The sequence below is a fragment of the Tetrao urogallus genome (genome assembly GCF_951394365.1).
Source record: "Tetrao urogallus genome assembly, chromosome: 10".
NCBI lineage: Eukaryota > Metazoa > Chordata > Aves > Galliformes > Phasianidae > Tetrao > Tetrao urogallus.
This window is the reverse complement of record NC_136823.1, coordinates 4,776,231-4,789,583: the sequence shown is the minus strand read 5'-3', so window position 1 is coordinate 4,789,583 and position 13,353 is coordinate 4,776,231. Positions and strand designations below refer to the sequence as shown.

The window sequence follows — 13,353 nt, the reverse complement described above, 5'->3', positions numbered from 1 at the left end:
GATTGAATGGCAGCAGTCTGTAAGCACACAGTACCCGTGCACACAGGTATGTCACGTTTCCCTAACCAGCTGCCTGTGTCAGACCACGGCTGCCGTTCTGCTCCGCCACTCTTACATAGCATTCTTTTTCACTGCAGCGGTACAGGGCAACGTCTGAGGCCATGCTGGGAAATAAGAGAGCTAACGAATGTGAGGAGATGGCCGCGCCGTGCAGTGGTGGTGCAGCAGTCAGGCTGCTGCCCACATGGAGGCCTCCCGGCAGCCGTGCCGCCCTGGCTTCTCGCTCGCGGTGGCAGCGCTGCTTCCTGTCAGGGCGGCTCTGACATGGCCCCTGCTGCACAGGCCCCTTCTGTGCATGCTCTCCACCTCCTCCTTCTCTTTCTTTCAAACACTCAGTGCATTTAGAGCCTGATCTTGTACAGAAAATATCCCTGACATTTGAAGAGCTCCAGGGATTCACTGAGCATGCTCAGTCCTCCCCGCCTGATAGAGAGAGGAAGCTGGTTTACATACGAGTCATACCAAGCATAGCCTGCATGTCAGTGCAGTTAACTTGCAGCGGGCTGTGAGGAGAACTAGTGTGTCTTTGTCCTAGGAAATTTCCCTTGTTTCTGTTTGCTTTTTTTTTTTTTTTTTTTTTTTAATTTGAAAAAAGACTTGAAAAGTTTTCAGACAGTTTTCTTTGTACCGAAGGACGCAATATACTTTTAGTTTGCAAAGTTTGGAAGGGAGTCTGTGTGTTTTAATCCCTCCAACTTTCCTTTAATATACTTTGTTTTGATTAGCGAAGGCTGGGCCTTGTGCTAGTGAAGTTTCGGGGGCCGGGAGCGTCCTCAACACCATTTGCCTGGCTTCCTTCCCCCTGAATCTGGGTGAAAGCAAACAAGCTGGTCTTTTTTGCTAGCCCGATAAATGCTATTTATGAAGATGGACCTGTTGAACTACCAATACTTGGACAAGATGAACAACAATATTGGCATTCTGTGCTACGAAGGTAATGCTTTCATTTCACAAAGCTCTTTTGTCGGGTGTGTTTTATGTTGTTTTTGTAAGCATGGATTTTCCTCCTGAAAGGAGATTTCTACAGCTGGCTTTAAGATACCTCGCAGTACGGCTTTGTTTAAGGGAAGGACATTTTTATTTTTTTTTCTTTTCACATAATTTTCTTTTTCCTCTATTTTTTTTCTTGAAGATAACATTAATTGGATTTGTTTAAAGGACTGTGTTGGTTCTGTGACTGCTGTGCAGTGTGTTTGTTGGTAATGTTGGTAAAGGAAATTGTTTGTAAAAAGGGTGTAGGTATTAATTTACATTTCTGCTTGCAATCCTACCTAGCAGTTAGGCACCGCCACTTTTAGGGGGAGATGCTTTTATACAGTGTAGCTCGAAATAATTTTTACATCGACTCGGCAGTTGGGTCGCGAACAATGAAGAGTTTGAGCGCACAGCCATGGGGCTCACAGAGGCGCCGTGCTGCAGAGCACAGAGTAGCCCATTGTTTGACTTCTCATTTCCTGCACAGCTCAGAGAAAGCCCTGGCTGCGAGATGCCTCCCCCTCCTCCATGGCGCACACCCCTCCTTTCTCAAGAACCACCCCACGCTCCCGTCCCCTGTGGAAAGAATTACACAACTAGTTGGAAAATGTAATTTTTTCTCTCTGCTGGACTCTGAATTTTACCTATGCTGTTTCCAGCTAATGTAGGTTGGCATTTGCTCTTCATTTTGTAAGCATTAATAGTTCTGTTTTGAAGTTGCCTGAGGTAATAGAGTAAAATAAGTTTCTTAATCTTAGTGGAGTTTTATCTACGTGCAGTTTGAAGAAGTGGTTATGGCTTGGCTTTGACTGGAAAGAAAGGCACCACAGAGCTAATTCGGCTTGGCAATAGAACTGTTTTTGCTATAGCCACACACAAGCCTTGCAGAAATCTTTCTTCTGATTCAGCAGGAACATTTTCCATGTTCATTGGGAAAATAAACTTGCTGTAGTTGTTAGGGAAGAAACAATAAGGAATACACGTAGGAATAGAAAATAGGAATAGACCTATTCATATGTTCAAAAAAAGGACTAGGCCAGAAGTCAGAGGGCTGAGCTTCTCTTTGGAAAATAACATCTTTTCTACCATTAAATCAGAACGGACACATTTCTTTCCTTTGGGAAATGGAGGAGTTCCCTATAGAACTGTTAATATTTGATTCTTTTGTTGTTGTTGTTCTTTCATTTTCTTTCCTGCTCAAATATGGAAATACTTGAATAAAGCTGTTTTAAAGAAGATTAAGCGTTCATATCAGTACTGAGTAATCCAGAACTGAGATAGTGCAAGAATAGTTGAACTTTCAAGTTCTTTCCTACCTGTGTTTTCTTCATTATAGAGGGCTAATTAAGAGAAGACAACTTGGAAGCTCCTTTGACTTTTCACTGTTCTCTGTAGTAAGCAGTGCTTTCTTTGGAGGCCAGTGACACTTCTGATGAAGACCATGAAGTTTGCTTAAAATTCTACTTAAGTACTTGCTACACGTTCCTGAATGTTTTGCTGTCTAAAGCAGAAAAACTGTAGTTTTGGCTCACTAGTTCAATTCATTAGAATTATGCCTAATTTTAATGGGTGATTCTTTCCAGATCCCTTTTTCCACCCTTTTCTCCATTAATTGTTATTTGAATAGATCTTAGGTTTAGAAGTTAAAAGCTTCTCAGAGTACTCTACTGTAACAGTCTTTGTTTAGCTTAAACATCTGTTGCTATTTTCCTTATTATGGAAGTTAACATTTTTAACACTAAAGTAAACACACAAAAAATGAGAAGAAAAAAAAAAAGCAAAAATTCAGTGGTGTTTATAGTGAGGTGTTTATATCCCAGTGGTTTAAAAAGTATAAACAGTCATTGACAACATCTGCACTGAACTGTAAGGGTGTTTTAGAGATGCCTACAGATCTTCTTCTGCCATAGTATTTATTTTGTAAGAGTTGTATCAGCTGTGATGGGTCATGTCTTTTCAAGGACACTGCTGTAGTAGTAAATATATTGAGAGTAAAATGCCCTTTCAGACTCAATTAGGATTTACTGAAGGTCATACCTGAACTACTTATTAGTAGATATCTTCCTAAAAAGTACTTTTGCTGATGTAGACACAAATATTTTGTGAAAGTAGGTTTGAAATTTCAGTAAGAAATGAGAGAATTATATGTCTTATCTGGATTCATATTATATATATAAACCTATATCCTACAAGAAAGAAGTGAGATGACTTCCTTATTCCTGTAGATTATGTCCTGAAGTTCTTGCTGTTCCTTATTGGGAGAATTTGTTTGCTGGTGACATGTACCATTGTTGTTTTATAATGTTTACTCTATTTTAAACTTCCACGTCCAATCACAAGCCACTGGAACTATGTGCCATTGATTTGTAGCTGTAGCTCATATGTAAGAGATGCCCTGATGTTTAAGAAATGGGAAAAGTTCTTCCATTCTGTGCCCTTGACAGTTCTTTAGTTCAACATGGAATAGAGTCGTCCTTGGTTTTGCCCAGCAAGAATTATAGATAGCAATATGTAGTCTGCAAGTTTTAGGCTACTGAGTTAATGTCAGCATTTGGTTAGTCGTCTTTGACTGGTAGGTTCAAGCAACCTCAGATTTGTCTTAATTTCATTCCATTCGTAAGAAACAGTGTCACAATCACACTCCAATGAGTATGAAACCATTTATTCACAGAGTACCATTCATTTTGTAAAACATATTTCTCATTTTGCGTTACTCAGTGGAGGTTTACGGGAAGAGGGCATAATGATGACTAATATAGATGGGATCTGCTTTATGGACAGAACATTGGCTTTTTGTGAGTTGGGGGAAAAATGGCAGATCTAGAAATTCTAGAAGGGGTTGCCGTTTCTCTAGGAGCACTTTGTACTCCTAGCTGGAGTTGACAGTTTTTTGAAACATAAGATATATTTTTAAGTTTATTTTTAATGTACGGTCAAACACTGGCACATGTTGTCCAGACAGTTTGTGCAGTCTTTCTGTGAAGATAATTCGCGGCCCTCAGCAACCCGTCCTAGTTGACCCTGGTTTTGTGCAGGAGGTTTGGACTTGATGATCTCCAGACATGACTTCCAGCCTGAGCTCTCTTTGATTCTGTAATATGATGGAAGACTTTGCACATGTGTGTAATTAAGACAATTCCAGCCAGCATAAAAATTATAACCAAGGATGAGGTGAGAGTTTTTGAATAGGAGTTCATAACTTAGAACCACAGAGTATGTCATTTCCTTTCCTCCGGGTGGTTAGTTCCATGCTGCTAGCTTGTGTCCTTTTGAGCATTCTCTCAATATTATTATGAGTTTTGAGCTTCTCATGATGCTTTGTGATAAAATCTTATTTCTAAGTGATGCTTTTGGAGGAAAACCTCAATTTTAATGACATGACCTTTTTAACAAGTTGCATTAAAAAAAAAAAAAAAAGTGAACTTTTGAGTTTTCACCAGTGAAAGCTAAAATTCCGAATGAGACTGTTTAGTTTTCAGTGATTGAAAAGTGATAATACTATTAGCATTTCAAGCAACTTACTGTAATTGTGCAGTAGAAAGGAAGAAATAATTATAGAGGCTTGTTGACTCAGCATCTCGATACTGATTTTTAGTGGGAATACATCTGCCATCCTCCAAAACATTTGCTGCCAGTTGCCAGCAATGGCCAGCTTAATGAGTAGTGCTTTCAGATCACTGTTTTCCTCCTAATGAGCTTAGAGACATCAGAAAACTCTTGGGAGACTGTTGTCCTCGCTGAGGTGAAGAGGCCATGAAACAGAGCCATTCTGTACCACTCTGGCATTCCCAGTGCTTCATATCAAATAACAAGCACTTGATCTGGGCATGTATTCAGAGGTAGAACATCTGTATCTTGTTTTGCAATGGAAACTCACTTAACTTTAGCTTAATATTCTTTCTCTGAAAGCCTTGTGTGTGAGGTAATGGCAAGAGGGCTTTGGGTTAAACAAAAACAAATCACAGGTGATTGTGCTCTTTGACTAATCCAGGGGCACTGCAGCCAGTTCTGGCTCCCTGTTTCAAATAAGACTATGTATGAGAAGGTGCAGTCTCCAAGTAAAAGATTTGTTTCGTTTTGTTTATCTAAGGGACTGTACAGATGGTTGTATGTTGGAAGGCAGATTTCTGTCTTCCTTCCTCTCTCGCATTTTCAAATGCTTTGTGTTATTACTGCATTCTCAAGGCTTGAACGGCTGTGCTGGGAAAGGTATAAAGAAATGCAATAAGATGCTAAGAAATCCCCCAGGCATGTTATGAGACTTGGAGCACTTGAAATAGTTATACAGGGTTCTCTGGACAGTCCAGAAGACTGGAGTTTTTTAATGAAGAAAATTGGATCCAGATTTATTAAAAGAAAAAAAACAAAACAAAACAAAAAAAAACCCAAACCCACCCCTTTCTGGTTTCAGGACAGCTTACATTAGTTAGTGGCATATTACATAATTATTTCTCTGACTTCCTGTAACAGTGAAGCATTTGTTGGCTACAATATTGAATTTGCACAGCTATGTATTGTCTTAGGGCACTGCAAGCCATTTTGGATATATGTACATCTTCCCAGAAGGGCCAGTGTAGATGTTTGATGCCTAGTGTGGAGCCTGAAATGGTTTCTGCTAGCTTAATTTGCTTCTTAATGAAATATAACCTGCTTTCTTAAGTTCTAAAGAATAGTTTCCATCAGTTTTCTTTGCTGACCTTGCATTTTACCCTGGTATTGTAACATCAGTTTCTGCTATTAACTCCAAAGTTTGGTTTAGTTTCTAAATACATAAAATTACTTTAACACTATCCTTCTGTTAAGAATTAGTGAAACAATAAATGGACTAGAAATCTCTCTCATAATGGTTTTGTTTTGTTTTGTGTTTTGTTTTGTTTTGTTTTTGGTAATCAAGTGTTAAATTTCTGTTCAAAGTCATGTAAATTAAGATGCACCTACCAACTGTCCCTGGTTTAGGGAACATCCTGTGAGGTTGGTGGTTTTGGTTGGGTGTTTTTTTTTTTGTTTTTTTGGTTTTTTTTTTTTTTTCAGTGTCTTTTATCTTTAGGAAAAACCAAAAAGCTCTGACTTAACAGTTGGGCTTTTCTTACTCATTTCCTCCTAACATGAAGCTGGTAATATCCTATTCAGTACTGACATATAAATTCAGTTTATTTTCCTCGTTCAGCAAAGGCAAGATAGATGTAGGTTTTATTTAAGCATTTTTTTTTCCCTGGGATTCTATTGTTTTCCTCATCCTTGATGCTAGTTCAGCGTGTATACTGATAATCCAAACAAGGAAATCAGGAAACCAAATAATAGCCTTATCCCCTTATCCCACAACTTTCAAGCAGCTAGGATAGGCAGCTCATACCTTTTTCTTTTTTTTTTTCTTTCTGAGATAAAAGGTAGTGAAATTTGTAGCTGTAAGTTGAATTCTCTGTTAATGAGCAATTTGCTTAAAGGCTGTAACTTGTTATTCACAAGTCAAATTTGTTACAGTGCCAGGTCTCTTTGGATATAAATCCAGGCATTTCAGGAGACACTGAAAAAGCTTAAATTGCTCCAGAGTTTGAACAACGCACTGTATTGTATGGAGAACTGTTAGAGAAAAACTAAAAGCTTAAACAACAGTCTTCATTGTGTGGCATCTAAAATTATGAATGAAAAAAGTTCATCCATATGTATTGGTTTTGCCTTTTTTTAAATCTCTGATTTGCATGAAAATAGTTGTCTATTAATTTCTTCTTAGAATTAATACAAATGGGCTTTTATATTTGATTTTGGCTGAATAGACTACAGAGTTTTAACATGCTGCATGCAGACAGGGTGCCAAGCTATTTAGCCAAGTTGTTTACACTAACAGTAATCCAGCAGGACAGAGCCTGTAATTCTTCACTGATAATAGCACAAGGTAATGATGAATACAAGTTTATGGAGGAGTGTTTACAAAAATTGTATTATACTTTTCTAGTGTTAAAGAATCATGAGTGCAGTTGTTTTTAGTATTTGTTTAAAGCTAGCCTATTTTTTCGTCGTCATGCAGTCTGTATCATCTGCCTCAAAATTACTTTGCAGTTCTGCATGGGATGATTGCTGGACACACAAAGAGTCATTGTTTCCTTTCCCTTTCAGTAAAAGCCATGCCATGCACTTTGAAAGATAATTGACTGTGTGATAAAGTGCTGCTAGATGTTGTATAAGCACTACGCCAAGATGGTGCGTGCAGTCACACATACACACCACAAGTGCCATGATGTGGTTTTTATTTTTTATTTAACAATTTTTTAAAGAAAGAGCCAATGTTCTCATGCCTGTTGTTGCAAATTGGTGTAATGGTGTGTGTAGCTTGGTGTGGTGGCATGTATTTTGTCATAGAATCATTAAAGTTGGAAAAGACCAGTAAGATCATCTCAAGATCAGCTCAACCAGCAACTTATCACCACTATGGCCACCAAACCACATCCATCTACCCTTTTCCTTCCAGGAACAGTGATTCCACCACTTCCCTGGGCAGCCTGTTCCAATGCCTTTCAACTCTTTCGGAGAAGAAATTTTTCCTAATACTCAACCTGAACCTCCCTGGCCTTGGTGTGAAGGAAAGAGGCCATAGATCAACTAGCATTAAGTGCAATCTTGAACAGGCAATTAAGGTCTTAATTAGGGTTATCTCTGTCAACTTGTCAAGTTCATGTTACAGATGGATGGGATTAGATAAATTTTATTTTTAACACTGGTAATAGTTTGTCACTGATTCTAAGACAAGCTTGAAGCATTCTGTCTGTTAGAAAAGACCCCCGTACAGAACTTTCTGTTACAGCCTGGGTGAAGTCAAAGCAATTATGTTCCTGAGGCCACAACAGTACAGATTCTAGATAAAGAAAAGTTGTCCAGAAACTTTAATGAGTTGATGAGTCTTCATTGGAGATATTGAGATATCTCATTTTAATAGGAGTTTAGCTCCTGAAAATCTTGTGGTAAAGAGTAATATGAGCAGGCAAGGGGGAAAAGTGGGAAATCAATTTTAGAATATTTGCTCTACCTCAATTTTATGGCACTATTTGGCATTGGATTTTTTAAATTAATTCCAGTTTATTTTTATCTGGCTTTTAACTTTGTCATTGCTAGTATTAAAAAAGAACCTGTTAAACATATTTCATGATGAAGTGCAGCTGTTCCCTCCAGAAATTTTATGTGACACTGCCTAATTTGTATCTGAAGAACAAGAACATCCACAGTGTAGTAGTGATTGTGGTAGATAATATTCAGGATAAAGTTGATACAGCTTTTGTGGTAGAGAAGGGGAAAAGTTACTCTTTCGCCATAAGCAAGAAATGACTTAGTTCCTTCGCAGAAAAGGTGATGCTTTTTCAAGATGCTTATTGTTACAAGAGCCTATCTTTGATTATTTTAAAACGTTCTTTTTCACTCCTCATCACTGTGGAATATTCCTTGTCAACTGTGAGAATCGAGCACTGTAGTGTGTAACTTTCCTCCTATTCTTCCAAACATTGCTAGCGTGTTCCAGGAAATATTGCTGCTCTCCCAGGAAAAGTTTGGAACTAGTTGTGTTTAAAAAGCAGTAGTTCTTCCTGGAAACCCATTTGACAAGGCAGGCATGGAAACCACTGACCATTGTACTTCCCAGGTTTACGAGGCTTAACATTTATTCTTCAGCATGCAAAAATAGACTTTTTGGTCTTTAAACGTGAACTGTTCTTAGAAATAAGAGAAGCTGAGTGGATCAGTGTTTTTGCCCACCAGCACAGAAATGGCATTGCAGTAGCGGAATACGAGGCCATATTGAAATTTTGTTTCATTTAACTAGAAATCACAGAACCACAGATTGGTGTTGGGCTTCGTAGTTACCATTTGCTAAGTGCCCAGCCCTGCAATCCTTTGCGTGATAACAGTGAGAATAGGAGCTGCTAAGTTGTTGGAGCTTTTCAAATGGCTGATGTGTTTTTGGGAATGAGTGTCTTTCATATTAAAATGTCACTAGTGCACTCTGGTTGGTTTTAGAGATGATACTGTGACTTCTCATTTTGTTATCTAATTCTTAATGTTTAGGATATCTCACTTCTGAAAGTAGATGTAAACATTTTTTAAAATAAGCAGATTATGACACTTTTAAGGCACATCGTTTCAGAAAAGCATTGTTTCTTGGTTCCAGATTACTCAGTTGGAATTGCCTTCTGTGTGCCATATTCCTAATTGCAATTATGTGCCTATACGGAGAAAATTAGAGTTGTCTAGTCAAAAGGAAACTATTTCTATGAATCTAAATTAGCTAGGAGGACCAGTAAATACCACACAAGAGCTGGCCAAGTAAAATAAGGCTATTTAGTTGTTCTCTTTATATTCTTTGGAAAGCAATCTGTTCAAAAGCAGAAGCCTTGCAAAAACTACTCTTAGTGTATGTATATATATATCTAAAAAGAGTTGACATAACTATGACACCTCCTTTGTTGTGGTTTTATACAGAAAGCATTAAATGGAGATGGGGTAAGGGAAGTGCAGTGTGACTCATATAGGACAAGTTCAAACTCAGCCAGTTTCTTGGATTTAATATAAATATTTATGGCATTGAAGGGGATTTTTAAAAAAAATATGCTTCCTTGTGCTCTAGATCTTTTAGATGTCCTCCTCAGACATCTGGTGTGCATTGCTGCTTGTTTAACCCCCACCCTTCAGTTTTCATGCTGTGGCATCTCAGAGAGCTATCGCAGTCACTCTGTGGTCGGCATAAATTAAATCTCATAGAGCCAGCTGGGAGAATGCTGACGTGCAGACTTTTCCTGCTGAATGCTCTAAAACTGGTGGCTGCAGTTAAAGAGGTGAACGCTTGGCTCTTGTCTTGCTGTAGGCATCATACTGAGCTATTTAGCAAAGGTGTCAAAAATAGGAATTCCAGCATTAGCAGTGATGCTTACTGATTCTTGACTCATTTCTGTCCTTAAGAAAAAGGTTCTATTATCAGTGTTTTTAAAGTTCTCTTCCTTTCAAAAGTACTTAATTTAATACTGAAGACTAATTTCTAAGACTGTAGCTGCTTAGATATACAGTATACTTGCTTTAAAAGCTAATCTGTAGTTATACTGAGGGTTGTTTTTTAATAGTACAGTAAATTCAGCAGTACACTATTTGGTTTCAAGTTTTTCTCAATTAATCCTTGTAGAAGCAGCATGATAACAAACATTATAATACTCACTGTAATGTATTGTCCTTTTTTTCTTTTAATCCTCCTAAGGAACCAAGTTCAACCTTCAGCTAGCCCACGAAACAGCGAGTGTTGTCCTTATTTACAGGGTGAAGGGTAAGAGTTGTGATTGGTTTAATTCACATAAGTGAAGGATAAAGCTGACAGCAACATGCACAGTGCCTTGACCGTCATACTTTGCCATAACTGCTAAACCTTGTGTTAGTTTGTTAGTAATCTTACGGTGCTTTTAGTAGCTTTCTTTTGATGTGCAGAAAAAAAGATGTATTTAGTTTGTCAGCCAAACAGAAAATTTCAGATCTTGGAGTGTTCATCTGTAGACGAGATGTTTGTTTTCTGATCAGCAGGCATGGAGAGAACTGGAGATTTGATGCTAAGATCTGCTGTGACTGTGGTCTGTCTATTGGGATGGACCCCATCTAAAGTGAGGTGATGGAAGCTGTTTCAGGAAAGGAATTGGGTCTTCTTACCTGTTACAATAGTGAGCTCACACAGACCATGGTTTGCGGATAGAGAATTTTTAAGTTCCTCTCTGTGAGCCACAGGACCTGTTCTTTACTTTGAGCCCTGTTGAGGTGCATAAAAGGAATGTGTCCACTGATCCTGGCAGTTTCATATTCTCTTCACAAGGTGAGCTAGTGTAAGACACTTAATGAGGGATACTCATACTAATATACTGAGAAATTTAAATTCTGGATCTGGTGGAGCTAGCATCATATGTATGATGGGGTGCAGACCTAACAGCTGACAGTCTTGTTACCTTCAGTTTATCAGCCCCTCTGTGTGGTTTTTTTCTGATGTTTTGTCAGGAATTAATTGTCTTCTGCAGCTTGAAATAAACAAACAAGGAGCCTGGAGTGATGTTAATCAAAAGAGAGACCCAGCTAAAGACAAGGGCTGCTCCAAAAGCAAGGCCTCTGAGTTTATGATGCTGGCCCACAACATCAGAGGCGAATGTTGGCGTGATGGCAGTAGAGGTGGAACCTTCCTGCCCCTGTTCCATGACTTCTTCTTACCGTGAGACAGATGGAGCAGAGGGGCAGTCTGACAAACTGGCATCTGATGTGGAAGGTGACTGTGTTGAAAAATAATGTTCTGTAGCTGAGAATATGCTTTGTCAGATAGCATTACTGTGCTCTTTGTATATGTTGTAATTTGTATGGAATTGAATGGAAGGCATTACTTTCAGAGTGACCTATGTACACTTAGGGAGAGGAAGATGAAGCCCTAATTATAGGTATTTGAGAAGTAGAGTGTAACTTCAGTACTTGCCATCCATTCCAGTCTCATGATTATAAAGATAACTTAAAAAACATGAATTTGTGCTTGTGTCCCACTGCTCCAAGCATCCTGGAATACCTGAACAACTGAGTCTTCTAGGGGAAGAACCGTTTTCAAGCTGTGGTACTAATGTTACCTAAAATGTTTTTGTGGAGCAATTCATTTTGAGGTGCAGTTTTGTTTCTTTGTTGTTGTTTTTTTTTGTTGTTGCTGTTTTTGTTTTTTTCCACAATGAATTACTTACCTTAGTTACATGTCCTGGACACATGCTTACAAGCAATGTCAGAAGATTAAAAGTAATTTTTAAAATTGATCTTTCTCCCTAATAGTGAACCGTGTGGATTTGTTTGATTTGGAGGGCTACCCTTTAAGAAAGAATAGTAATGGGTGGGATTTTGTAGGAATGTTTCTTCATACCAGCTTTACTACCTTCAGAGAACTTATATGGCATCCTTTCTTCTCCATCGTATGAGTCACTCTGCTCTCCAGGCTCCTCTAGAAGATGAAGCGTTTGCAAGTTTTCAGTCAGTAAAGCACTGCATGTGAGCCACATTTGAGTAAAACTATTGCATTATGTCTCGGAATAACACAAAGCCAATGAGTTGAAGATCTATATTATTCAGCATTATGATGAATTTAAATCCCTTGTCTTCTACAGGTAGACACTGGCTGTGGCACAGCTCAGCCTACTGAGCAACTCCCACGACTTACAGTACAGCTTTGAGCACAGGCAATTGGCAAACTGATATCTTCCTCTTTTTTTTTTTTTTTCCTTTGCATGTCAGAAAGCTGTATCTTCTTTTTTTTTTTTTTTTTTTTTTTTTTTTAATCCCAACGGCTCATGTAGTTTGCAGTTGGATTCAGAGTGCTTAACTGCCCTGTCCAGTTGTCATTCCTCTCTTTCCCTTTGTAGAAGGGATTTTGGAGTCCATTTTGAAAGACAAAGGCATTTTGTTCCACACAGTGGGTTCTTTGTGGAGATGGGTTGGAATTGTTCTGAAACTGTAGATTACAGTGTGCAGTATTCCATCCAGCTTGTTTGAAGGGGCTCTGTGTTCCCTGAATGTGCGAGCCCGTTTCAGACAGACTGCAATAACGTAGCAGAAAACCAAAACTGAAATCTTAGTTTCTTGCACTAAGGATGTCACATTAGTTAGGAAGAGATCATCATGTTGGTGACCATGAGGGCAGAAGCACCCTTAGTCATGCGTCTGTCCATGCATATGTGAATAAGGCATCCCCTCCAGACCCATCTCCTGTCCTGTGGCAGGAGCAGCTTCTGGCATTTGGTTGTTTGGCCACGTGCCATATGAGAAAAATGCAGTTGCCAAGACTTCTTTGATTTTTATGGTCTTTTTTTGTTTTGTTTTGTTTCCATTTCAAGGTCACATGTATGCTACAAATGGGAATCCAGTCTGGGAACTTATCACTTTGAGGGAGTTGCACACAAGCAGTGACCTTGCTTTTCTCCAAATCTTTTCTGGAGAGAGCCACCCATGCATGATGCATACCTTTTATTAACATATCTTGAATGCATTTGCTCTTATGTTTTTATTGTATAGATACGACATTTATGTTCTCTTTCTCACATTACTACCTTCCAGTTAGCAAAAGAGAACATGAGAAAATGTGTTTGGAGTATGCTTAAAGTCAGTGAACCTAGAGAGTATATCTACTCTTCAATTTTAATAAATGGGATGTATGTTTATATTTTTTACTTCTGCTTAACAGCTTTTGTCTCAAATATTCATGAGAGAAACAGTGTATGATTTACTGGATTTAATATGCCCATGTTACAAGTAAATATCCCTAAATTTATGCCTGAAAGATGTTTTCTG

General features: G+C 38.5%; 1 protein-coding gene across 2 annotated transcripts in view; it reads left to right on the top strand.

Annotated features, from left to right (window-relative positions):
• The window catches only part of VGLL4 (vestigial like family member 4), a gene marked incomplete at both ends in the record, with an annotated part of 70,795 nt that overhangs the window by 27,277 nt on the left and 30,165 nt on the right, over positions 1-13,353 (top strand). Inside the window, one exon of one of the 2 annotated variants that reach the window (XM_079540606.1) lies at positions 913-994. The exons of the other annotated variant lie outside the window; for it this stretch is intronic. Coding sequence (XP_079396732.1) covers positions 913-994 — 82 coding nt within the window. Of the gene's footprint in view, positions 1-912; positions 995-13,353 lie in introns of those variants that run through there. 2 annotated transcript variants of the gene reach the window in all.